The sequence below is a fragment of the Sphaerodactylus townsendi genome, linkage group LG07 (genome assembly GCF_021028975.2).
Source record: "Sphaerodactylus townsendi isolate TG3544 linkage group LG07, MPM_Stown_v2.3, whole genome shotgun sequence".
NCBI classification, from domain to species: domain Eukaryota; kingdom Metazoa; phylum Chordata; class Lepidosauria; order Squamata; family Sphaerodactylidae; genus Sphaerodactylus; species Sphaerodactylus townsendi.
In genome coordinates, this window is record NC_059431.1 from 118,285,066 (window position 1) to 118,311,943 (window position 26,878).

A 26,878-nucleotide genomic window follows, 5' to 3' on the forward strand; every position below is an offset into this window, starting at 1 on the left:
TGGTGACAATTACTTGGGACTATGTCAAATGCAAAAAGGGGGTTTGCCTGATTCATTAACTGTCTGCATCCTGTTTCTCTAGGTCCACCTTTAGCATAATCTAATCTTTTTGTTTCAGCAAGCTTGTGACTTAGACAATGCTTTCAGGGAGTAATACATTTTACAGCAGGAAGGAAAACTTTACAGAAAACCAAAATAAAACCTAAATTCTACTAACATTATATATCTATCAAAACTATATTAAAAACAAAATAATTATGTCCCTCTGGCTACAACTTTGAGGTGACCTAGTGCAAACTCATGAGGATCGATGATTTGCAACCATGTTTTTGCACCACTGTGGCACCATGATGCATCAGATCCTTGATTGTCATGTTCATGTATGTGCCTAAGGACATGAGTTGTGATCAGATGGTGATCTTGAAGTGACCTTTGGAGTGGAAAGATGAGAATCTGTGCTTTGTAACCGCATTTTTGCACAAGTGTGGTGCCATGATGCATTGGGCCATGTTCAGATCTGTGGCTAAGGACAGGCCACGTGATGACGATTTTGGGGTGACCTAGGCCCCTTCCGCACATGCAGAATGATGCACTTTCAATGTACTTTGCAGCTGTGCTGAATAGCCAAATCCACTTGCAAACAATTGTGAAAGTGGGGTGCTGTGTGGTTTCCGGGCTGTATGGCCATGTTCTAGCAGCATTCCCTCCTGATGTTTCGCCTGCATCTGTGGCTGGCCTCTTCAGAGGATCTGATGAGAATCTGTGCTTTGCAACCGCATCGGATCCTCTGAAGATGCCAGCCACAGATGCAGGCGAAACGTCAGGAGAGAATGCTGCTAGAACACGGCCAGACAGCCCGGAAACCACCCAGCACCCCAGTGATCCCGGCCGTGAAAGCCTTCGACAATAAATTGTGAAAGTGGATTGAAAGTGTATTATTTTGCTTGCACATAAGGGCCCCTATTCACCCCAAAGGACCCATGCTTTGCAATCACGTTTTTGAACTACAAGAGGTTGCACCGTTTTTCTGGTGCTGCCTGTAGACTACTAAGACATGGCCTATTGCAGTATCATGGTGGCTTTATTTGGCTTCACAGTCAAAGCCACGTGAATTCCCGTGGATCTATGCTCGGATCCTATGTTTTTAGGCTACTGTGTTGTTGTTTTTTAAACCGTGCAGCCCATGGTAGTCCTGACTGCCACTTGTGACGGAGCACTGGTTTGGGGGGAGGTGAGTCGCCACTGAACAGCGGAGGGGCCTCCTTATTGCCCTTTCTTCCAGCGGTGGAGAATCCCTGCCTGGGAGGCGAGCAGGGCCGACCGCCCCGATCCTCCCCCGGGGTCAACGGAGGCCGCCGCCTCCTCCTCCTCCGGTGCTCGCGGGAGAGGCGGAAGTGCCCGCGTGCCCTGCCGGCGTCCCGAGGGCGACCCCCGCTCGCTCACTCCGGCCACTTCCGGTTTCCTTCGCCCCGCCTCTTCCTTTCCTCCGCCCGCGAGGCGCTCCGAGCCAGCTTCCTTTTCCGGCGGGAAGATGGCGGCGGGGCGCGTGGTGCCGAGCGACCTGTTCCCGTTGGTTTTCGCTTTCCTGAAGGAGAACCACTTCGAGGGGGCCGCGCGCGCTTTCGGGAAGGCGGCCGGAGTGGTGAGGCTGAGCGGGGGCTGCGGGAGCGGGGGGGGGGGCGTCTCCCGCCTGGCCTTCTTGGCAGGGCTGTTGTAGGGAGGACATTGGAAAGGGAGAGCAACCACGCGCGCCCCTCCCCCCGAGCTCCTAGCAGAGTGGGTGAGGGGAACAGAGCGCCCCAGAGTGCCGGGTCGCAGCTCTTCGGGGGCAGCCCAAGGGTGCTCTTAGTGTGGCACAAAGTGGAGGAAGGACGCGATGCTAGAAAACAGAAGAAGAAGAAGAAGAAGAAGAGTTTTGGATTTATACCCCACCTTTCTCTCCTATAAGGAGACTCAAAATGGCTTACAAGCTCCTTTCCCTTCCTCTCCCCACAACAAAAACTCTGTGAGGTGGGTGGGGCTGAGAGAGTCCTGAGAGAACTGTGACTAGCCCAAGGTCACCCAGCAGGAATGGAGGAGTGCGGAAACACATCTGGTTCACCAGATAAACTTCTGCCGCTCAGGTGGGGGAGTGGGGAATCAAATCCGCTTCTGCAGATTAGAATCCACCTGCTCTCAACCGCTACACCACGCTGGCTCCTAAGGAGGAGAGGAATGCAAACGCTTAATGCATTCATTCATTCAATTTTATAGGCCGCCTCATCCCCAAAGGGCTCTAGGCGGCTCACAACAAGCATTGGGGAAGCCAAGCTTCTAGGTAGATCTTGGGGTAGGTGAAAGGTGGGACACTTCACCTACTGTTTGTTTTTAAGGAGCATGAAGAGGGTTTGTAATGTTAGATGCTGACAGTAGGACAAGTGTTACTTCTGCATCAAAGAACCAGGACAGGACGAAGCAAGATGCCTGAGTCTGAATCGGGCAGTAAATAATAGCATAGTGTGTTTATTTGGCATTTTCCTCATCCTGGCTTTTCTCTTTGCTGTGATGTGTCAGGGTCTTACATCAGGTCTTTATGGGGAACTGTAGGCAGCAAACAAATAGAATTTTAATCTTACACTTTGACAGAGAAAGCAACTTCAACTGACGTTTATTAGGCATACCCACAAGAAACAAAACCAAGTACAAAACAGAGCAAGAAAAAAATGTACACATTTCTTGAAGCAAAACTTGAAACTAGGATAAATCATGCCAGAAACTAGGAAAAAACAGGCCGGAAACAAAGAGGTGAATGAGCTGTTTTTCCAGTTATCCCACTGTCACTATTATTCAGCAGGTATATAGTCTTTATACACTCAGAACAACCTATTTTATTCCCTAGTCCCAGGACAAGCAATGAAAGTCTAAATAATGTGTACCTCGGAAAAGAATACCTGATGTACCCAAAGGTCTCAACCCTATCCTGACAATATGTATGCACAGTTCAACTGTCGAACACAGATGAATGCGTTGCATCTAGCTCAAGTAATGGCCCATCTCTGCCTGGTCTCAGGTAGTTGGGATAAATGTTTGGCTGTCGAGCTAATTTCAGGATAAATTCCAAGTGCAAAGGGGGACATGATGTCTTGGCTGCACTCAGCAGCAGCTGGTGTTCCTGGTCTAATAACCTCCTTTTAAGGGATTGCCATGTTTCATTTACAGAGTGCATATAGATAGATTCTGAGAGACCTGAAGAAGCTATTTTGGCCTCTATAGTTTTCCACCAATCCGAAGATTGCCGTTCAAAAAGGGCTGGAAAAGTCAACTTCAGAGTTGAAGCAAAGGCGATACCAGAATTTTAATGTGACCATCCAGGCTCCGGTTTCCAACAAATGTAGAGAAATTTGGATTGAACTCTTTCTACAGATATATTCCAGTCACCGATCCACAGGGGAACTCTGTAAAGGAGTTGATGGAATGCCTTTGCATTGAAAATCCTTAAAGTCGCTGGTATGAATTCATGTCCTGTTGAGGGGAAAAAAACGGACAACAGCATCAACAGTATTCTGGCATCCCTTAATAGCTGCCTCGACCGAAAAAGCAAGATATGCTCAACTCCCCCCTTTTCAGCTTTTCTAGCTTCTTGTTGCTACACAATTTCTCTATCAAACGTACTAAATCTGCTAGCCTTGCTTGTTAGGAAGATGACCTTAATGTAAGACAAGACACACACACCCTTTAACAGCATTACATGCATATAGTTGTTACTGGGCCCACTTGCAAGTTGTATGCAAATTTAAGGTAACCCCCCTTTTTTATTATACATGGGGGGGGAATAAACACTGTATTTGCTGATAGACTTGTTCAGTGAAATCAGCCACCGATCTGGCTCTTTTTACTGCATGTGGTTGTTGGTTGTAAACTTTCAAAATGTGGTATCAGGAGATGCTGTATAGGTAGTGTTTGTTAGTGTCCGGGGAAGAGATTTGTTTAGTTGCTCTATATTTGTGGCATGCTACAGGAGCAAGATACAGTATATCCTGTGTCTGTTGAACCAGCCTGGTGTACAGGTTAAAAGTGCGGACTGTGATCTGGTGAACCAGGCTTGTTTCCCTGCTCCTTCACATGAAGCCTGCTGGATGACTTTGGGCCACTCACAGTTCTTTCAGAACTCTCGGCCTACCCAGAGACAGGCATTGGGAAATCATCTCTAATTGTCTTTTGCCTTGAAAACCCTATGAGGTTGCCATAAGTTGACTGCCCACTTCCACACAAGGTATCTTAATGGTCTGTAAACTGTTTCTAAACGGTCTTGGCAGTTACTGTACAAAGGAGTTTTGATTTCAGGCCCATGTCTTTAAAATTCTGTTTCCTGCTTGCATTTTAGACAGAGCAAGACCCCAATGCTGCTTCTCTCTTAGATGTTTTCAACTGCTGGTTGAAGTAAGTAATTCTGCTCTGCCTTTGTGGCGCCCTCGCATATAATTTTCTGAAACTATTGTCTAAAGCAAGTTAGAGTGGCGGACACACTAGCCCCAATTCTGCTTGTTTCTCACATGGAAAGAAGGGAGGGTATTTTTGAGGCAAGAAGAAGGGAAGATGAACCACAACCCACACCACCATCTCAACACTGCTTTCTCTCAACCCCTGCGCCCTGCTTGATGGGAGAAACTTATCTCTAGGTAGATGCGACAGTTTTTTTCAAGGGAAAAACTGGGGGGGGGGGGGGGATTAAAGCATTGCCCGTCCACTAGTTCTCCCATGCAAATCAGGCTTTTGGAACGTTACATGATGGAAGCAAAAATTATTGGGAAGTCTTGTGCCTGCCCCCAAACTTTCAGTTTTTGCTCTTTCTTTCTTACTTAACCTGGCGTTAGTTGCTACTGTCTCCTATTATGCCTGCTATCACAGCTATCACAGGCTATAAGTACCTTCCTAATATCACACCTGTTACCAGAGGTGGTCTTACTGAAAATCTTGAACTGGGACTCTTTCCATGTGAGGTATCTTCTTTACTGCTGAGTGTAAGCCCCTGTTCTGTTTAGCCCCATTTTCTGTCTGGAATTTGGGCATCACATTGGCCTGCTTTATGTAAGGATTTTTGAGTTTGTTTGGAAAATGTTTGGAAGACTTAAATAGTGGCTTTAAAAAACTGATTCTGCCTTTGTGTCCTCTGCATGCTTCGTTCTTGCATCTAATTAGCATGCTTCGCTCTTCCCCAGATGTAAACTTGGCTTGTGGGAAGCCAAAGAACAAGGGAGGACTTCTGCTTGAATGAATTCACTGCCATCAGAAAAGAGAGAGGCTTGTATTATAATATTAACATCTATATGCTGCTGATACCCAGCTATATCTCTCTGTCTGCTCCTTCCTGTTGGATGTCTCTCTGCGGTTCTTCTCCAGGAACTAGGAGGGAGGGGTACAATATAGACCAGGGGTCTGCAACCTGCGGCTCTCCAGATGTTCATGAACTGCAGTTCCCATCAGCCCCTGCCAGCATGGCCGTTTGTAGTCCATGGACATCTGGAGACCGCAGGTTGCAGACCCCGGATATAGACCGTAGGTGTCAAACTTGCGGCCCTCCAGATGTTATGGACTACAGTTCCCATGATGCTGGCAGGGGATGATGGGAACTGTAGTCCATAACATCTGGAGGGCTGCAAGTTTGACACCTGTGATATAGACATAAATGCTCATGTATCCACTGCTGGCTTCTGCCACCGTTTCAGGTGGGCAAAACCCACCTGCCACTTCCCCGGTAATACAAAATACAAACCTAAATATTTCTCTTCAGATCTCCTGAAGCCAAAAAGCGGAAGGCTTCTCCTAATGGTCCTCTTGCGAAGAAAGCAAAGAGAAAGTCTTCTTCCAGTTCTTCGAGCTCCAGTGAAGATGAGACGCCCCCAGCCAGGAAACCAGGTACGCTTATGAGAGTGTGGACACTTGATTGAGGAGGCGCTTAGCCGTTGCTCTTGCACTCTTTGAGGCAGTCTCATTGCTATGCCGGAGTGTTGAGAAAAGCCCTGCGGTGTTTGACCGGCATCCTGCTTTTTTGTAGTCCCCACTGGGATAATGTCTAGGACAGTGGTGGCGAACCTATGGCACGGGAGCCAGAGGTGGCACTCACAGCCCTCTCTGTGGGCACTCTGTGGGGGTTGGCTCTGAGGCGTGTGTTACTTGGGAGTAAGCTTGGTGGTAGTCGGTGGCTTTGCTTTGAAGCGACCGTGCAGCTCTTCCAACGGGTGAATTACGACCCTAGGAGGGTTTACTCAGAAGCAAGCCCCATTGGCAGCAACCGAGCTTACTCTCAGGTAAAGGATCGCGCTTTAGTTCTTTGCATGAAAATCAGTGGGGTTTAACAGCGCTTAACAGGGTTACCTACACTGCTTCCCCAAAACTAGGTCTTAGGTTTAATGCTAATAATCGAGTGCAGCGGCCCAGACCAGGCTAGATGTGTGGGGGGTGGGAGCGACTCTGTTTGTGGGTGCCCACAGAGAGGGCTCTGACACCCGTGCCATAGGTTCGCCACCACTGCCTTAGAGCTTTCCTAAATTAGCTGATGATTGAGTGGGGTGCGCCAAAGTGTGGTGAAGCGCAACAGTTGTCACATAAGTGATGCGGGGTCACTTCACCAACCACAGAGTTGGACCAGCCCATACAGGCCATGTAGGTCAAACCTCCTGCTCAGTGCAGGATCCACCTATTTTTCGTTGACATCACAGCTAACCCCTCATACCTGTCAAGATCTGTCATGCCGCTTGGTTCTTTCTTCACTGTCTCAGTATCCTGATTTTTCTAGCTGTAGGAAGCCAGCCAGCTTCTTCCCGTAAAGCAGCGGTCAAGGCAGCCCCCGCCAAGGCAGAAAGCAGCAGTGACGACTCCAGTGACTCGTCAGACTCGGAGGAAGAAAAGAAGAAGCCAGCCAAGGTCAGCCTCTGCTCATCCCGAGCCGAGTTCTATGAAGGGAGCTTGAAAAATGCAGAAGGACCTTTTAAGTTATCCTATGTGGACTGTTATGCCTTGTTCTTCGTTGTGAGGTTTTGTGATGGTTTGTTTCCAAGGCAGAAAATATTGAAAAAGCAAAGAGCTATCACAGAGCTCCTCAGCGAGAGTTACATTTATAACCAGGTTTTTATGGGGAGCTACCAACCAAACCAAAAGTGTTTGAGAATTTGGCAGGTCTGTAAAAATTGATGTGCGAGTTGCGGGAGTAACGTCCGTGTGAGTCATGAGAAAGCAGGAAGGGAAAGAGAAGGATTAGTTCTAGAGAGAGAAGGGAAGGAAGGAAGAAGAAAAAACGTGTTTAGTCATAGGATACAGCACAGGCACCACGGTTGCGTTAACTGTGAATCAGTTTATTTTGGGGAACATTTTCAAACCGTGTTTTTTTTTAACTGTTCTGTTCTGGGTAATCCTGGACAAAAAGTTTGGTAACGATAAGTGAGTCTCCTGAAAGGTAGTTGTGTTGGGATAGCAGTGTGACATATTGTCCTGCGCCCAGGGCGGGGTCCCCGTCGGGACCCCTGTTGCCAACCCACCTTCCCCTGCCCGGATGCTGGAACTTCCGGCCTCGCTCCCGTTCTCCGGAGAGTGGACTAAGTGGGACAGCCGCTTTAGCCACAAGTTGCTCCGGCTGCCCACAGCTGACCTAGTGTCCGCAGAAAGTTTGGAAGGGATAGTAGGGAAGCCTCCCTGCTAGCCTCTGGGCTGCTGACTTCTCCTGCCCCCTCAGTTCCTGCCCCCTCTGACAGTCCACCATCTCCCCTCCTCTCCAAGACCTTCACCCCTTCCCTCTTCTCCTCTTCTCTACTTAAACTCCCCCACTGTCGTCCTCTTCCCTATCTCTACGTCCTTTCCTCCTCCACACACACGCTCTCCCTCCTTCCCTCCTCCTCGTCCTCTCCCCCCGCCTTCCCGGGCTTCCCCTCTTTTATCCCCTCCCTGGCCTTCCGTGGGGTTGAAAATCCCGCCCCCGCGCTCCCTTCCGCCTCCCGTACTCAGCCCAACAGGGCTCAGCTGGCCCTGTTCGCCCGGCTCGTCCCTTCTCCTGCTGCCGCGGCGATGGAACCTCTTGGCGCCTCATTCCTCCGTCGAAGGAACGATGCGTCTCTCTCCGCAGCCGGGGCCCTCGCCCGTCACCCCGACCGGGGAGAGAGCGGGGCACCGCTCCAGTCTGCGGAGCGCTCCCGTCCCCTGTCGACGTGGCGACACGTCTCCCCTCCTGCTGCGGCGTCCTGCGTCGCAGGGGCACCACCCACCGGCCATGGGCTGGGGAGCAAGTCCGGGGAGGGGGTGGGGACTACCCCTGCTCCCGGACACATATTTTATTTGCATTTGCAGTAATGTTAAGGAGTAATGGTGAGATCCAGCCGGCCAGGCCTGGGCCCTTTGTACATTGAGGACATGTCTGTCTCTCAGATACTGCCCAGATCCTTCCACAGTGGATGGGGAGAGACAATCTAACACTGTACAAATTCTCTGAATCTGCTCCTTTGTGAAAACCATTGGGGTGCAGCCTTTGAGGTTGAATGTCTTAAAAACTAGAAGCTCAAGTTAGGAGGATGTAAAAGCGAGACTGTCTGGTTCTCTGGGCCGGAGCCCTGCGGCAGTGTGGGCTCTCCCGGGAGTAGGCTATCACCCTATGGGTCTGAGAGCAGGGGCTGCTGCTTGACTAGGTGCCTGCATGTCAAGGATGAGGCCAGAAAAGGCACCAAACGAAGAGGAGGGCTCCCCTCTAGTTGCATTGCAGGGATAACATTTCCATGTTCAGTTTCCCTGGAACAAGGCAGAATGCGAGAGTGAGTGAGTGGTGGGACTTCTCACACTGAGTATTTGAGCAGCCAAGCAGTGCTGAACCTGGGCAGAGTTGCACTTTCATTTTCACATAAGAAGAAGAAGAGTTTGGATTTATATCCCCCTTTCTCTCCTGCAGGAGACTCAAAGGGGCTTACAATCTCCTTGCCCTTCCCCCCTCACAACAAACACCCTGTGAGGTAGGTGGGGCTGAGAGAGCTCCGAGAAGCTGTGACTAGCCCAAGGTCACCCAGCTGGCGTGTGTGGGAGTGCACAGGCTGATCTGAATTCCCCAGATCAGCCTCCACAGCTCAGGCGGCAGAGCTGGGAATCAAACCCGGTTCCTCCAGATTAGATACACGAGCTCTTAACCTCCTACGCCACTGCTGCTCCTAACCTATATTGTTCTGTCATTTGCCATCTGCATTAGAACGGAACAGATCTCCCGGCGAAGAAACACCCCTTGAAAACAAAGCCTCAGAAGAAGGCATCGTCGAGTTCCAGTTCTGATTCCAGTAGTTCAGAAGACGAAGCGCCGAAGAAGCAACCACCAAAACAGGAAACCATCAAAAAGGCAGGAAAGTCCTCTTTGAAGCCAGGTACTTTCCTGCGTGACTTTTAGGCAGAGTAATTTTATGGCTTCCAAATTTAATAAGCATGTTTATCCTTAAGGGGCATTTCATTCAGTCAGGGGAGGTGTGGGTGTTAGCATATATCCATTTTATTGTCTTGTGGTTCTTGGTTAGTTTATCCTTGGGAGCGGTGCGTTTGTCCTTGTGGAGCTCAGAACTTTTAGAATTAATTGCACACTTTTCTTTTCCTCAGAACTACATGCTACATTCACAGTTATTTATTTTATTTATTTTTATTTATTTATGGGTTTTGTATACTGCCCTACCCCTGGAGGGCTCTGGGCGGTGCACAACATAATTTCCTCATACAACATATACAAACAAAACCCCATTAAAATTAGATTAAATTAGTTTAAAACACAGCAGTAATTAACAAAGATGGTGTCAGAGATAAACCCCAATTAAAACTTTCCCAAAGAGCGGGGGGAAACAAAACAGGAAAGTGGGTCCCCTAGATGGCAAAGGAACTCTAAGTCGGAGGAATAAAAGGGAGGGGGCACTTCAGCGGCTGGACATTCCAAAAGCCAAGTGGAACAACTCAGTCTTACAGGCCCTGCGGAACTCACCAAGATCCCGCAGGGCCCGGACAGCTGGAGGGAGAGTGTTCCACCAGGCAGGGGCCAAGGCCGAGAAGGCCCTGGCCCAAGTGGAGGCCAGCCGCATCATGGAGGGGCCAGGAACCACCAGCAAATTGGGACATAGTAGGGACATAGTTACCATAGTATTTCCTCCCATAGCTACCTTTTCAGTTGACAGTATGGATGTATTTTCAAAATCTCCTTTTGGGGAATGGCAGAGAGGTTACAGAACTACTAGTCACATTTATCCCAGCTGTGGTAAACCTTCATGAGAGAGCTCAGAAGCAATCTTGACTGCCAGTGGCCCCACCAAAGCGGTCCTGGGCTCAGTACAGCATTGCTGATCTCTCAGCCTTCTGCTTGTCACTGGAACGAGGGGCTCTTCTGTGCAGAGGTTTGAAAAGACAGCGGGAATGTTTGGCCTGATCCACCTCCAGGCTTCCCTTCTGGCTGTCTGGCACTGCTTGTGGGTTACTTAATGGGGGAGGGCAAGGCCAGATTTTCCCAAGGCAGAGTGGGCAGTGGAAGTTTAGTGAAGAAGAAGAGGAGTTTGGATTTATATCCCCCCCTTTCTCCTGCAGGAGACTCAAAGGGGCTTACAATCTCCTTGCCCTTCCCCCCTCACAACACACACCCTGTGAGGTAGGTGGGGCTGAGAGAGCTCCGAGAAGCTGTGACTAGCCCAAGGTCACCCAGCTGGCGTATGTGGGAGTGCACAGGCTAATCTGGATTCCCCAGATAAGCCTCCACAGCTCAGGCGGCAGAGCGGAGAATCAAACCCAGTTCCTCCAGATTAGATACACGAGCTCTTAACCTCCTACGCCACTGCTACTCCCATCCAGTGGAGTTTAGCCCCAGAGCAGGTGGATGGGTGGAGGATATGCCCTCAGTGTCGGAGAAGCTGACAGTCACAATTGGTCGCTGCCCTCAGAGCGCTTCTCTTGAGGCACTCGGGATTCTGGGAATATTTCTCATTTGATGGTTTGCCCTGCTCAGATGGCTTGAAAGAAGGACACACGAAACTTTTTTTGATTTTTTTTTAAAAAACGAACAGTCCATTGTAAAACACATATACGGAAGTATGTGCCTTTGACTCAACTTGTGGGCATGCTGGCAGGGGCTGATGGGAGTTGTAGTCCATGAACATCTGGAGAGCCGTAGGTTGCAGACATTTGTAGTAATGAAGCAAGCCTTTATTGGCATAGACAGCAGTACAACAATAATTAAAAAAACGGATTAAAAAGCATATACAATACAGGAAATACATGTTAGGACGAAGGAAATCTACTGGCGTTTAGTAATTTCCAGGAGAAAGTCTGCCTCTATCATACAGAGAGAAGGATCAGGATTGTCCAACAAGTAGTGTAATCTAATTAAATCGGGGAGATCGGGTTAATGTAAAGGAGTAAGATTCACATACTTGGATCTGATTTCCTTGAATTTGAGACAGTGAAGTAATTGGTGGGCCAGAGATTCAACTGAGCCATTGTTACATGGGCACAATCTTTTAGCCTTTTCTTGCTTATTAAATCTGCCATGTAACAAGGCAGAAGGCATAACATTAAACCTGGCGAGCATTATGGCTCTCCTTACCTGTAGTAATGCATTATTTTTATCTGAAGTAAATTGTGCTGAAGTGATAGTTGTGGTTTATACTAATTTGAGCCTAATTATGCTGTCTGAAGGAACAGTTAAGAGTTCTACACGGTGCGTTATGCTATACCTGGGAAAAATGAGTTCCTTTGTGCACTGTGTGTAGTAATAAACTTTTGGTTACATTTGGTTCATGGAATACTTTTTGCTTTATCAAACTCTAAAGACAAGGTTGTCAAGGGAGTGCCCAGAATTACCAATGGCCCAGCAGAGGGCAGCAGCAGCAGCAGCAGTAGTGAGGATTCTGACAGCGGAAAAGGTATACCTGCAAAGGTAAGCAGTAAGTCTTAGTTATTATTTTAATTTCCAGTCGTTCTGACGTTCCTTCCAGGTTTGCCAATCCCATTAAGCCCCTTTCCTCAATTAAGCTCTTCCTCAGGAGATTTAATGATTTGTCAGCTCCTGTTGATCTCTTCATCATTGTCATAAATTCAGACAAACACTTTTGGAAAAATTATAACTCAAGATTTTTCTGGAACCCCCGTTCCCTTTAGACAGAGTTGCATCGTTTTTTTCTCTTGGTTTTTAAAAAATAGTCATTGGGAATAGTATTTTTATCAGTGACCTGGATGATGGAATAGAGGGCGTGCCAATCAGATTTGCAGATGACATCAAATTAGGAGGGGTAGCGAAGATTCCAGAGGACAGGGTCAGGATTCAAAATGATCTGGACAGATTAGAGAGCTGAGCCAGAACTAACAAAATAGATTTCAACAGAGGTGAATGTAGGATACGCCACTTAAGCAGAAAAAAATGAAATGCACAGATATAGGATGAGTGACACCTGGCTTGACAACAGTACATGTGAAAGGGATTTGGGAGTCTTAGTAGACCACAAATTGAACACGAGTCAGCAGTGTGATGCGGCAGCCAAGAAAGCCAATGCAATTCTGGGCTGCATCAATAGGAGTCTAGTGTTGAGATCGAGGGACGTAATAGGGCCACTCTATTCTGCATTGGTCTGACCTCACCTGGAATACTGTGTCTAGTTCTGGGTACCACGGATATTGATAAGTTGGAGCGGGTCCAGAGGAGGGCAGCCAAAATGGTAAAAACTCTGGATTCCATGCCCTACAAGGAGCAGTTTAGGGAGCTGGATATGTTTAGTCTGGTAAGAGAGGAGAGCATCTCATTAAGGAAGTTGGGAATAATAGCCTTCTCATTGGCAGATGCGTTCTAGGATAACAGCCTTTCTTTGGGGCTGAGAACAAAGCTGAGCATATTTGTTAATTTTTTCACTTGTCCTGTGCAGCTCAGGCTGGTGTACATCTTTCTCCTCCATTTTATACTCACAACAGTTCTGTGAGGTCGGCGAAACTAACTAGTATGTATGTGTATGTGAAAAAGAGTGTGTGTGTGACAGGCCCATGGCCACAGTAGGTTTCTGTGGCAGAGTGGGGATATGAACCTGGTTCTCTTAGAGCAGAGGTGTCCAACTCTGGCGCTTCAGACGTTCATGTACTACAATTCCCATTATTGGCCATGCCAGCAGGGGTTGATGGGAATTGTAGTCCACAAACGTCTGAAGCATCAGAGTTGGCCTCCCGCATAATGCTGGCAGGGGATGATGGGAACTGTAGTCTATAACATCTGGAGGGCCGCGAGTTTGACACCTATGCTCTAAGCACTCCACCACGCTGGCTGCTTTACTTTCTAAGTAGCAGGCAAATGTCCAGGACCACACTGCCAGCAGTCCTACCTATTCCACACCCCAGGCTAGTATGAGAGGCAGGGTTGTAGCAAAGCTCACTGAAGCCTGGGGGAATTGTGTTGGGGGGTAAAACTTCTGGAAGGCACTGAAGAAGAAGAAGAGTTTGGATTTATATCCCCCCTTTCCCTCCTCTAGGAGACTCAAAGGGGCTTACAATCTCCTTGCCCTTCCCCCCTCACAACAAACACCCTGTGAGGTAGGTGGGGCTGAGAGAGCTCCGAGAAGCTGTGACTAGCCCAAGGTCACCCAGCTGACGTGTGGGAGTGCACAGGCTAATCTGAATTCCCCAGATAAGCCTCCACAGCTCAGGCGGCAGAGTTGGGAATCAAACCCGGTTCCTCCAGATTAGATACATGAGCTCTTAACCTCCTACACCACTGCTGCTCCAAGGGGTGTACATGGGATGATGGGGTGTACATGGGATGATGGGGGCGTCCGTACAGAGTTGGAGCTAATGGCTCTTCAAATTTGGTCACAGCGTACCTTTAAAATTAGATTCTGCAGCGAACAAACGGAAAGAAAGGAGGGTCCTCAGAAATTCAGCGATTAGGTGTGTGAAGTAAAGGCAAAGGATATGTTGTCCCTTCTCCCTCGACCCATCTTGGCCAGGTCCAAAACTCAGGTGATCCTCTTCAGATGCAAAATGGAATTTTGGAAAGTGGCTAGTTGGGAATGTTGTAAGGGATGGTGCGGCTGCCTCCGTGTGTGAGGTTAATATGGTGATATTTTAATTTTAGTTATTTTACTATGTTTATAGTCCGTTGTTCTCACTGAGACTCAGGTCAGATTAAAGGATGTGAATCAGTGCAGGCAGACAGCATAAGGCAACCAGTGAACACTGCAGTAGCACCAAGAGATACGGATTGAGCGAATAATGCACAGGTGTGGAGAAGGTTACGGAAGGGGCAACAGGAGCCCAATCCTGTGCACCTTTACTCTGATTGGGTTGGAGCACAACATTGTTAGAGGTGGCCGGTATCTTTCCAGAGAAGGTTGAAGTGATGAGCTAATATTTTACGCAAGAAGGCCGCTGAGGAAGGCAAGGCTGGTTTAGCAATGGATGCACTTTGAACCGTTGAGAACGCTAGAAGCCGGCATGGTGTAGTGGTTAGAGCAGTGGACTCTAATCTGGAGAACTGATTTGCTTCCCCACTCCTCCACATGAAGCCTGCTGGGTGACCTTGGGCCAGTTGAAGTTCTCTCAGAACCCTCTCCGTCCCACCAACCTCACAAGGTGTCTGGAAGGGAAGGAGTTTGTAAGCCACTTATGGCTGAGAAAAGCAGGGCATAAACCCAACCTCTTATTTTTCTGTAGAAAGGCCACGAGGGCACTTCGTAAGCGTTGTGTTATTTTGTTTGGCTTTGTTCTCCTGTGGCTCATTAACGTGGCTGCTCTGTCAGAATAAGTGGCTCTTATAAATAACCTTCTGTGTCTCTGATTTGTTGCTAGTAGCTGAGCAGAGTGGATTTGCATTGTACTCAGTCTTTTAAATTGAATGCGTTGCCGCCCCCCACTATTAGACTGCCCCGAAGAGAGCCCAGGTATCTAAACCTGAAGCTGCCCGGCCACCCGTCAAGAAAGGCAAAGCTGTGAGCAAGCCGAGCAGCAGCAGCAGCAGCGAGGATTCCTCTGACAGTTCTGAAGACGAGAAGCCGGCCTCAAAGCCCACGCCTGGTGAGTGATGGGAGGATCTTTGAGGGTGGGGGCGGGTTGGTTTCCAGCCCAGTCGGCGGAAGCCTAGAATTCTGTTCCTTCCTCCAGAGGGCACAAGATCCCTAATTTTGTCAAGCGACTCACCCGATTGTTGTGTAGCTCTGGTTGCTGACATTCCTTTTTTTAAAAATACTTTTTTAATTGTACAGTCTGAATCCACATTACATTTTAATATAATTATTTACATTTCCCCAAACCATACATTTCCCCCTTTTATCCCTCCCTCTTAAATTTATGTCTTGATCGTTTTTCAACCAAACAGCAGTAAGTTCATTCTTTGTTGCCTCTTCTCCTGTATTTCTTAATTGACTCTGGCTTCTCTCATCCAATCCACATATATTGTCCATATCTTCAAATTTTCTCTCTGTTTTTCTTGGCACAGTTTATTCCGTGATATTATTTCGAATATGTCTAGTTGCGCTTGTCCCCAAATATATTCTAACCATTTCTCGATTGTCCATTTTTTCTGTTGCTGACATTCCTTTTTTTAAAAAATACTTTTTTTTCTGTACAGTCTGAATCCACATTACATTTTAATATAATTATTTACATTTTTCCAAACCATACATTTCCCCCTTTTATCCCTCCCTCTTAAATTTATGTCTTGATGGTTTTTCAACCAAACAGCAGTAAGTTCATTCTTTGTTGCCTCTTCTCCCATATTTCTTAATTGACTCCGGCTTCTCTCACCCAATCCACATATATTGTCCATATCTTCAAAACTTTTCTCTGTTTTTCTTGGCACAGTTTATTCCGTGATATTATTTCGAATATGTCTAGTTGCACTTGTCCCCAAATATATTCTAACCATTTCTTTGTTTCATGTATATTGTGTTTTTTGTTACCTCGTCTGTTATCATTAAGTTAAGTTGATCTTTGTAGAAATTTATTTGATTTTTAATTTTCTTATTTCCTGGTTTGAGGGTTAGTGCTTTCTCCAATTTTTCCAATTCTTTTTCTAATTGCTTTTTCTTTAGTTATCTTTGTTTTCTAAGTTTAATTTCTGTACTCACACAACATCCTCTGATAACACATCCCATATTGTTCCCTTATTTGTAATTGAGTTTGCATTTATTTCCCAAAATTGTTGTAATTCTTTACTTATTTCTTTTATACATGTTGTTTTCCTCAATATCCAATCTTTAATTTTCATATTAGGGTTTTTCTTCCTGTGTCCAAATTCCCAAACTATTGAGTTATGATCTGAGTTAGTTCTACAATTAATTGTTATATTGTTAGTATGTAAGGCCAGTGATTTTGATGCCTAGATCATATCTATCCTGGAATGCGATAGATGTCTTCCAGAATAGAAGGTATATTCTTATTCTAACCATTTCTTGATTGTCCATTTTTTCTGTTGCTGACATTCCTGACCGCCTCCGTCTTCTCTGCAGGCCAGTACAGGGCTGTCCCACCACCTTCGACCTTGGAGCCAAAGAAAAACAAAGGCCCAGGTGCTGCTTGCAAGAAAACTGACAGCCATGGCAAAAAGGAGCAGAAGTCAAAGAAGACTGCAGGTAGGGGGGGTGGGGGTGTAGGCATAAACACGCCCTAGTTCGTCACAGTACGGAGCGAATGCACACTAAAGAAGTGGTTGGGTTTTGAGCAGGGAGTTATATTGCCTGCAGATTCATAACCATATGTATGTCTAGGAGGGGTACCCACAAGTAGCTGCAAGGGGGATGTTTCATATTTTTTTATGCAAGCCTGGGCCTCCCACCAGGCTTTTCTCTGGAAAACTCCTCTAAGAAACTGGGGTTTTCCCGGGCAAGTGCTGAACGTTCCTTAAAACCCCTAAAAAGCCATGGAGACGGTTTCACTCCAACCCAGCATCTGTGTCATGGCTCACAGAACTGCAGGTGTGTCCCAGTACCTACGCCCACCTGGCAGCTAAAGCTAGATAATATGAATTCGTTAATTTTGCAAAAAGAGCGAGTGGTGTTGTATATTGGACATTCCAAGCTAAACCAAAATAGGTGGTCAAATTATAGTGCAATTAGGTTCTCTTTGAGCCAGTTGTTAAAGTGTGCTCCAAACCAGATTCAGTTGATTTCATACGAAGACTTGCCCCCTGTGGATTACTATAAAAGAATTGCCCTAACTTTTAATACATCTAAAATACCTTCACTATTGTTGAAACATCGCCGTGTTTTTTCCAGAAGGTATGATATTAAAATTATGCGTTTCTTTAGGTGTGTCCCAGTAAACAAGTGAGTTCAAAGCCCCACTGCCTACCGGCAGTTACTGCTTTGGTCTTGGATCCTTCCGGAAAGCCTGTGTTGGTTGAGGTCAGCTGCCAGGTTGCATTGGAGACAGCACTGCCATCTGTTTGCCCTTTCCTCAGACATTCCTTTGGGTATGCGGAGGCAGAACTGCTGCAGGCTTGGAAACACAACAGCTCTCTGGATTTGCCTGGCAGTTCTGTAATCATCAGAGCACAGGTGTAACCCATTCCCAAAATTAGGCTTCAGTGTTATGATAAAGCCGAACATCAGCGGCATCTAAAAGGAGCAGCAGCAGTATCTAAAAGGAGCAGTAGTGGCGTAGGAGGTTAAGAGCTCGTGTATCTAATCTGGAGGAACTGGGTTTGATTCCCCGCTCTGCCGCTTGAGTTGTGGAGGCTTATCTGAGGAATTCAGATTAGCCTGTACACTCCCACACACGCCAGCTGGGTGACCTTGGGCTAGTCACAGCTTCTCGGAGCTCTCTCAGCCCCACCTACCTCACAGGGTGTTTGTTGTGAGGGGGGAAGGGCAAGGAGATTGTAAACCCCTTTGAGTCTCCTGCAGGAGAGAAAGGGGGGATATAAATCCAAACTCTTCTTCTTCTTCTAAAAGGCTGGCATTTATTTCAGTATGACCTTTTGGGAGTCAAGCCACTTTATCAGATAGATAGGAAATCTTCTGGAGAAGGAAGGGGCAGGGGAATGAGGCTTGGGGTGAATTACCCCATGAGTGTTTCCAATGTAAGTGGGGAAGGGGGCCATGGGTTGGGTGAGGAGTCCCATCTGAAACCCTCACAATTGCTACCATGTTGGATGGTGAGAGAGGACAGAGGTTTAAACAGACAAGCAAATCGTTCAAGTGAAAGTTAACTGACACTGGTTCAAGGTCTAATGGAAGATACTGAGGACCCCTAATTGAACATTCTGAAAAGTGGGTCCTGTGGAGTTATGAGAGAGCAGAGTGTTGGAGGAAACCTGTATTCTGAACCACCTGCATTGGTTCAGATGGGCAATCTTGACACAGCTGGGGATGCAGCTAGTGAAACGCACCTGGCAGACAGACAGGTGAGATTCCTGGCTAGGACCCAGCTAAACTGTGAACATGCTTTGTTCATTTGAGAAGAGGTGTGGGAGAAGGTTTGGGGATGTATGCTTGCACATTTGTGTATGTGTACATCTCTATCTTCCACAGTCCCTGCCTCATGGCAGGAGTTTGTCTGGCTTTTCCCACTTACGTCCTCGTTTGTCTTCAGTGTATTGTGGGGATTAGGTGCGCTGCATCCAGTTACCTTTACCCCATTCTGTTTTTATGTGGAGTGAGCACTTGCCTATAAGGAGACTTTTTAACAATTGCACTTTCCAAGAGAGCCAACGTGGTGTAGTGGTTAAGAGAAGAAGAGATGGATTTATATCCCCTCTTTCTCTCCTGTAAGGAGACTCAAAGGGGCTTGCAATCTCCTTTCCCTTCCTCCCCCCCCCCCCAACAAAACCCCTGTGAGGTGGGTGGGGCTGAGAGAGCTCCGAAGAACTGCAATTAGCCCTAGGTCACCTAGCTGGCATGTGTTGGAGTGCACAAGCTAATTCGAATTCCCCAGATAAGCCTCCACATCTCAAGTGGCAGAGCGGGAAATCAAACCCAGTTTTCTAGATTAGAGTGTATGCCTTGGCGTAGTGGTTAAGGGCAGGTGCACTCTAATCTGGAAAACCAGGTTTGATTCCCTGCTCTGCCACTTGAGCTGTGGAGGCTTATCTGGGGAACTAGATTAGCTTGTGCACTCCAACACTTTCCAGCTGGGTGACCTTGGGCTTGTCACAGTTCTTCTGAGCTCTCTCAGCACCACCCACCTTACAGAGTGTTTGTTGTGAGGGGAGAAGAGAAAGGAGTTTGTAAGCCCCTTTGAGTCTCCTTATAGGAGAGAAAGGGGGGATATAAATCCAACTCTTCTTCTTCTCTTAACCACTACACCACGTTGGTTCTCTTTGAAAGTGAAGTTGTTAAAGAGTCTCATACCACGCATAAGGGAAGTAAACAGGCAGCTGGAAACTAATATTCTCTTTGTTACAAAGCAGTGAATTAACCACTAAAAAGCAGGACTGCATTAAGATGACTGTTCTCCCCAAAAACCAGTCTGTTCTAGATAATCAGTCCTCTGACTGAAGAGTATTGTATCAAGTGGAAACCTTGTACAGCAGCCAAAGATCACTCAATGTCATCTTTTAAGAGTTTTACGTAAAAGCAGTCCAGTCACTCTTTAAATGGTTAAATACAGAAGAATCACAGTGATACAAAAAAGACTAGCATGTGTCAGTGAAACTGGAAATTTAAAAGCATACATGTACTTACCATATCCATCCTAGTAGCATTTTTAATGTTGTATTTGTCCAGTTTGCTATCTTGGGACGGAGTCACTTGGTGCCCTTGAAATGAAGGTGGAAACATTTTTCTGTTTTTCTTGCAGTTGGACAGCCGGTAGCTAAACAACCATCTCACTCCAAATCTGTTGCTCTCGCCCAAAAAGGAGAGTCTTCCTCAGAGAGTGATTCGGGTAAGTGACTGGGACACAAGCAAGGAGCTCATGATCCTTTGTCGTTGTATGACCTTTTTCTGAAAGCATGTTTGTTCTCATCTAATGCAGAGGCAGCGAGCATTTGGAGGCAGAGATCACTGCTGCTTGTTTGGATGTGGGTGGTGTGGAATTGGTTTGCCACGGGAATGCCTTCTTGCAAGGTGGCAGTTATTCTAGCACAGGGGTAGGGAACCTGCGGCTCGAGAGCCGCATGCAGCTCTTCTGCCCTTGCACTGTGGCTCCACGAGCCGAGCCGCCGGCCCCATCCTTGTCCACCCTGCAGGCAGCAGGTCGGGCGCACTAACTGCCCACGGTCAGCTGGTCCGTGCCGCGGGCTTCCCCTCTCGCCCGCCCCGTTGGAGCGGGGTGGGCGCTTTCCTGGCGGCCAGCGAGGCTGAGCTGCCGGCTTCATCCTTGCCCGCCCTGCAGGCAGCAGGGTGGGCACATCCATGCGCTTCTCAGAATGAGCTGAGTAAAAGGTAAAAAAACCCCTATATATATAGTGTTATCTTTATTTTAAATGTCAAAAATTATTTGCGGCTCCAAGTGTTTTCCCATGGAAAATGGGTCCAAATGGCTCTTTGAGTGTTAAAGGTTCCCTACCCCTGTTCTAGCACATGCTCTATGCTTGTTTGTGTTAAAAAGAAAAACCAGGCCTGCCTTGTTAATGCCCACTTTGGAAAAATGTGTACATGCCTTCTTTAACGTAACTGTTGCTGAAAACTGTGATCCTTTCTTGTCACCTGTTTATTTTATGGCATGAACCCGAAACCACCAGCACATCTAGGCAATATACCTGTACGCTGGTGCAAACTTTGCTTATGGAGACGTTTCAAATTTAAAATCTGATTGAATTGAGACATTTTCATCTTTAACACCTAAGTATTACAATCCTGACCCTTTATGGAAATTTATTTTATCTGTCCTTTCTGTTTCTCCGTCCTGCATGTTGCTGTGCCGCTAATTGGATCCGGGGTGGGGTAGGGGTTACAAAAGGGGCATCCTGGCCAGATGGCCTCTGGCAAGACAATGACTAGTGGTTGGCTTCATAGCCTTGTAGTCACTGGGGTGTGTGTGTGTGTGTGTGCTGTTGTCTGTTCCCAGCTCCTTCCTACCTGCGGAGCTGAAGAGGCCTTTGCAGGGGCTTCTGTGCTCCTTGCTCCCGCTGGCCCAGAAAGGTGGTTCTTGGTTCTTTCCTGCTGTCACCTTCCTGGAACCTGGGTCAGGTGGGATAGTGGGGGTGGGGGATGGGAAGCATTTGCATCCTGTTTGCAAGAGGTTTGAATCACTTTCCACTTGTGTATTGTTGAATCCAGTCCAATGTTTTCACCGTCGCCTGGTAGCAATTTGCTCTGCCTCCCCCGCTCCCCCCATTTAATTAATTAATTAATTAATTATTCGATTTATAGGCCGCCCCATCCCCGAAGGGCTCGGGGCGGCTCACAACACGGCTGTTATTCAAACAGCAATCACATAAAACTTAACCTATTAGCCAATTAAAATTAAGCAGCAATTATATACGACAACTAAGATTGAACAACAGAAATAATTTAACAGTTGATCAAATCATTAATTAAATTAAAATTAAAGTTAACATCGGCGCCCGATCTATAGGCCAAAAAGAGAGGGAGCGGGAGGGCCTGTGGTGGTATCAGAGAAACAGGCCCAACCGGGATGGAAAAGGATGGACACAGACAGCCTCAGTTGCAATTCCAGCTTCAGTGGGGAAGCTGGTTTAGTGATTGTGCATGCTCAGAGTTCTTGTCAAGCTCTTGGTGCTGAGCGGAGACTTCTTGAGGGTAGCACTGGCAATTTTGGTAAATGTTCGTCTGTAATGGTGTTAATCTTCTTGAAATCCAGCATTAACTGAGGACTACAAGGTACAGATTTTCGAAATAACGTGCTTCACGTTTTGCTGACCTTTCACTGGGTCGTGAGGTTGAGCCTGTGAAGGGACGTCGAGGATGCTGAGGCTCATGGGGTTTCTGTGTTTTCCTTGCACAGATTCCAGCTCCGAGGAGGAAGACAAGAAGAAGGTGCCGATCAAGCAGCGTGGCAAACCAGCTGCAGCAAAGGGAGTCGCTAAACCAGCGCAGGCCAAGCAAGCAGACAGCTCCTCTGATAGCTCAGGTAACACCTACGGCCGGCACGGGGACTGGCCTGATCTGTGTCGGCTGTTCCCAGCCTCGGTCCCAAGGATGCAAAGAATATTGTGTCAGCAGCCAGGAGCTCCGGCAGGAGCCCTTGATTGGCCAGAAAAGAACACAAACGACTCGAGATTCTGCATATTTGTGGACTTGATCTTGAAAGGTTTGGTTTTAATTGTGATCAGATCACTGTGCCAACTATCTGTACATTCTGTGCAATCCCAAACAACGCAGAGCGTACACTTTGGCTCGTTTTAACGCTCTGCCTAACGCTATGACTCTTGGCAGGTATAATAACACTCCATATGAGAACAGGTTATGTCAATGCAATATGGCCGTTGTTGAGACTGTTCAACCTGTACTATTGGAATGTCCAGTATACGAGTCGTTACACTCTATGTACATCTGTCCATTGATAGAGAGCTCAAATGCTGTCAGGCTACCATCTGTTATTAATTTTCTACTCAACGGTTCCTGTGATTTCATATGTGAGAATGTTGCAAGTTTTTTGAGGCACTATTTGGCCAGGCGCAATCATTGCCTACATAGTAGTGACAGCTAAATTATTTTATGTGTGCGGTTTACAAGGCATGGTTGTGAATGTTCAACGTTGTTTTAATGTATTTTAATGTTTTAATGTCTCAGTTAGTAGATAAAATGCCCCCTTTTACTAACTCTGTAATTTATAATGCCAATAAAGGCTTTGGAATTGGAATAATTGTGACAAACTGAAAGAGAGTGGATGAAATTAAGGGGGCTGCCGAATTCTGGGAAAGGTCCAGGACTTTGGCCTGCCAAACTGCAAATGCGGCAGGCGGAGGGACAAAAAAATCCCTGTCAGGTAGAGCTGTGATTTAATAACCTTTAAAATGTGTTTTATTTCCATCCTGCCCTTCCTTGAAACGGCTGCGGGTAGTATGCATAGCACTTTCCCTTTATTCACAATGCAACCTCATGAGTAGGTTATGCTAAAAGATGTTGACTGGGCTAAAGTCACAGCAGGTGAAGAAAAATTTATGGATTTATATCTCCCCTTTCTCCTGTAAGGAGACTCAAAGGGCTCCTTTCCCTTCCCCCCCTCACAAAAAACACCCTGTGAGGTGGGTGGGGCTGAGAGAGCTCAGAAGAACTGTGACTAGCCCAAGGTCACACAGCTGGAAAGTGTTGGAGTACACCGGCTAATCTGGTTCACCAGATAAGCCTCCACAGCTCAAGCGGCAGAGCAGGGAATCAAACCCGTTTCTCCAGATTAGAATTACCCTCCTTTTTCTTAATGTATAATTTTCTCCCTAGATTCCGACAGTTCGGAGGAAGAAAAACCGGCGAAGCCAGCTCCAAAGAAGGCAAACAAAGCTGGTAGCTCCTCTGGCAAAGACAAGAGAGCCCCGGCATCGAAGCCTGGCGCCAAGACTACCAAAGCAGTCTCTAAATCAAAGGCCCCTGCCGCCAAATCCAGCAGTTCGGACTCAGAGAGCTCAAGCAGCCAAGAGGAAGGGAGCAAGCCTCTCTCAAACTCAGCTGGCAGAACACGCGCAGGCCCCAAGGCAGCTGTCGGGAAGCAGGCAGCGGATGCCAGCAGTAGCTCTTCCGATAGCTCCAGTGATGATGAAGAGCCTAAGAAGAAAGGAGGTGGGCTAGCCAAGAGCAGCCAACGGAGCTCTAAGCAGCAGCCCAAGGCCTCGTCCACGCCTGCAGCGAAGCCTTCCAAAGCGGCTGGTCTCACAAAGAACCAAGACAGCAGTTTGGACCAAGGGGCAGTGAATGGAGGTACGTTGCTACCGTGTTTCCCCGAATATAAGACAGTGTCTTATATTAATTTTTGCTCCCAAAGATGCGCTATGTCTTATTTTCAGGAGATGTCTTATTTTTTCTGTGTTCTGTTCGTCGGGCATGCTTCCAAACAAAAACTTTGCTATGTCTTACTTTCAGGGGATGCCTTATATTTTGCACTTCAGCAAAACCTCTACTATGTCTTATTTTTCGGGGATGTCTTATATTAGGGGAAACAGGGTAGCAGGGAAGAAAGCTCGAAACACACGGTGTGGGTGAAGGGGGTGCCTCAGGTGGTTAATTCCGTCGGAGTTTAGTCTTTTCCAGGTAATACTGTAGCGGGGGTGGTGATGGTGGTGGTCGTGGCACTCATCTAATGCTCACCTCTATCTTTAAGAGTGCAATGTCAACGTTAGCCCAGATAAATTCAAAAATACACACGTTGCACTTTGGCTGTGTCCAATCTTATATATTGATCTTACATATAACTGAACAACTCAACACTTCTATTTGTATTTACATTTCCTTATTTCTCTGACAAAGTACTTAAAGATACGGCATAAGTCTTCCAACCCTTATAACTAAACATAAATAATCACTTGATCCGTTCAATTCTTTGTTCAGAAACAAAGCTTCAGTTCTGTATAGTCCATATTCCAATTCTGTAGGATCTCTCGTGTATAGAACGTTTTTCGTGCGTCTTCCTCAGTATGCCAATATGTTCAATCAACTTCCAAACGTTCTTTGAGGCTTCTACTGGGTATATCTGAAATTAAAGTTACACAGATACATATGTACTGAAATCAAAATTATGCCTATTCATCTATCTTTCCTGCACCAGTCCGTTTCTCAATTAATCTTTGATTTTTCTCTTTGATTTTTCTTACTCCCATTACTCACTGGCTCTCTATTAAGAGTTGCCCGCTCCCATCTCTGCCTTCCGTTTGTCTTTCGCTGACTCATAGACCGAGCTACATTTGCTAGAATTATATCTGCCGTAGCCTTGGTTGCGTTTTCCCGCTCCCAGCGAGCCTTTCCTCTCCTCCCTCACTGCAGTTTAAGGGATGGTCGGCCGCACAGTCTGTTTGGTAGAATGGGAAGGGGTGGCCGGGGGCCATTCTGATATGCTGATTTATGTGTGTGGACAACAAACAGGCCTGACCGGCAAGAAGCGGAAAAGGGAAGATGATCAGGTGTTGGAGACCCCTGAGCTGAAGAAGAGCAAAGCCAAACCTAAGACACCCAACTCGTTCCCCCAGGTGAAGCGGGTGAGTAATGAGAAAAGGGGATCAAGTGTTTTGCTTTCCTCTGGGCGTACAGCAGGGGTCACTGAGGAAGTGGGGGTAGCTGTGCAGAGAGTTCACCTTCCAGATCTACATTTCTGCGTTACATTCGCCTCCTTGCAGTTTCTCAATCTAACAATAATTGCTCCCCTGTGAACTGCTGCAGTGGTGTTGGGTAGGGCCCTGGGCCTGTCACACTTTTATCCCGCCCTTCCTCCAAGGACGTCAGAGAGCGAACACAATTCTGCTCACTGTTATTTTTACAACAACCCATGGAGGTAGGTGCAGTTGAGAGCTGATTGGCCCAAGGCCGCCCAACAAGCGTCCACGGCAAAGTGGGGTGAAGGGGTGGCAGAATCTTGAACTGTTTATTGACCTTCTCCTTTGTCTTTCTCCCCAGTGGAGACTCTCAAAACAGATTCTGTCCTGGAGAGATTTTTTCACTTGCTGTCTGGTGCAATAATCTCACGTTCTGCATGCACATGACCGTTCACGTTTCTTTCAACAGCCGTCAAGTCCTTTCCGCAGAGTGAGACCAGAAGAGATTGAAGTGGATTCACGGGTAGCTGACAACTCCTTTGACGCCAAGGTAAGGAGAGGGTATAGTGCAGAGGGTATAGAACAGGGGTAGGGAACCTGCGGCTCTCCAGATGTTCAGGAACTGAGATGGTGGGAACTTCACCATCGGCCCCTACTGGCATGGCCAATTGGCCATGCGGTAAGGACGAAACTGATAGGGAATTGTAGTTCCCTGAATTCAGGCTATCTGAAGAGCTCACAGGTTCCCTACCCCTGGTATAGAAGGTAAGGGTATAGAAGATAAGGAGAGGGTATAGTGCAGGGGTCTGCAACCTGTGGCTCTCCAGATGTTCATGGACTACAATTCCCATCAGCCCCTGCCAGCATGGCCACTTGGTAAGGAGAGGGTATAGTTCAGAGGGTATAGAAGGGTATAGAAGGTAAGGGTATAGAAGATAAGGAGAGGGTATAGTGCAGGGGTCTGCAACCTGTGGCATTTACACTATGCAGGGTCTTTGGGCTGTATGGTTTCCCGTATACCAGGGGTCTGCAACCTGCGGCTCTCCAGATGTTCATGGGCTACAAATCCCATCAGCCCCTGCCAGCATGGCCAATTGGCTGGGGCTGATAGGATTTGTAGTCCATGAACATCTGGAGAGCCACAGGTTGCAGACCCCTGGTATAGTGGCACTTGCTGGGAGAAGCCCGTGTACGGCTTGGGGCTGAAGTGGCTGCAGAGACCGCTGGAATAAACAAGGTGCTGAAACCACTCTGGTCAGCAGGGGCTGGACACCTGCGGAAGGTTGTCCTCCTGCTGGCGGTCACTGGCTGTGTCCTCTCTCCCAGAAAGGAGCATCTGGGGACTGGGGTGCCAAGGCGAACGACGTCCTGAAGTTCACCAAAGGCAAATCCTTCCGTCACGAGAAGACGAAGAAGAAGAGGGGCAGCTATTGCGGCGGCATGATCTCGACACAGATCAACTCCATCAAGTTCGAGAGCGATTGAAATCCGGATGTGTTGGAAAGACTAAAAGCAGGGTGGGGCTACGCGGTCGCCTTTGCGGAAGACTGTTGCCGTGACGGCCCTGGCATGATGAGCCCAGAAGGACGGCTGCTGCTTCATCTTACGAGAGAGCATGGCAGGGTGGGCTTCAGTGAAGACCACTGGATCATGCTCCGCAGGGTTTCCTTAACTTTTAGCGATGTACCATCTTGTTTTAAAAGGAAATGAGTTCTTGCTTTCCTGATAAAGCATTGAGTATATTTGTTAAATACCCTTTTTGGTCCTTGTTTTTTTTTTTTTAATACAATA

General features: G+C 47.3%; 1 protein-coding gene across 1 annotated transcript; it reads left to right on the forward strand.

The window, feature by feature from the left end:
* Nucleotides 1-1,510: 1,510 nt before the first annotated feature.
* On the forward strand, nucleotides 1,511-26,840 carry NOLC1 (nucleolar and coiled-body phosphoprotein 1). The gene is made up of 14 exons (XM_048502627.1): nucleotides 1,511-1,642; nucleotides 4,364-4,419; nucleotides 5,771-5,895; nucleotides 6,776-6,903; nucleotides 9,200-9,368; nucleotides 11,799-11,905; nucleotides 14,865-15,018; nucleotides 16,452-16,574; nucleotides 19,741-19,827; nucleotides 21,853-21,978; nucleotides 23,289-23,762; nucleotides 24,921-25,033; nucleotides 25,557-25,637; nucleotides 26,414-26,840. The coding sequence occupies exons 1-14, from the start codon at nucleotides 1,532-1,534 to the stop codon at nucleotides 26,570-26,572; spliced, it is 2,013 nt and encodes a 670-aa protein (XP_048358584.1). The 5' UTR covers nucleotides 1,511-1,531; the 3' UTR covers nucleotides 26,573-26,840.
* The last annotated feature ends 38 nt before the right edge of the window (nucleotides 26,841-26,878 follow it).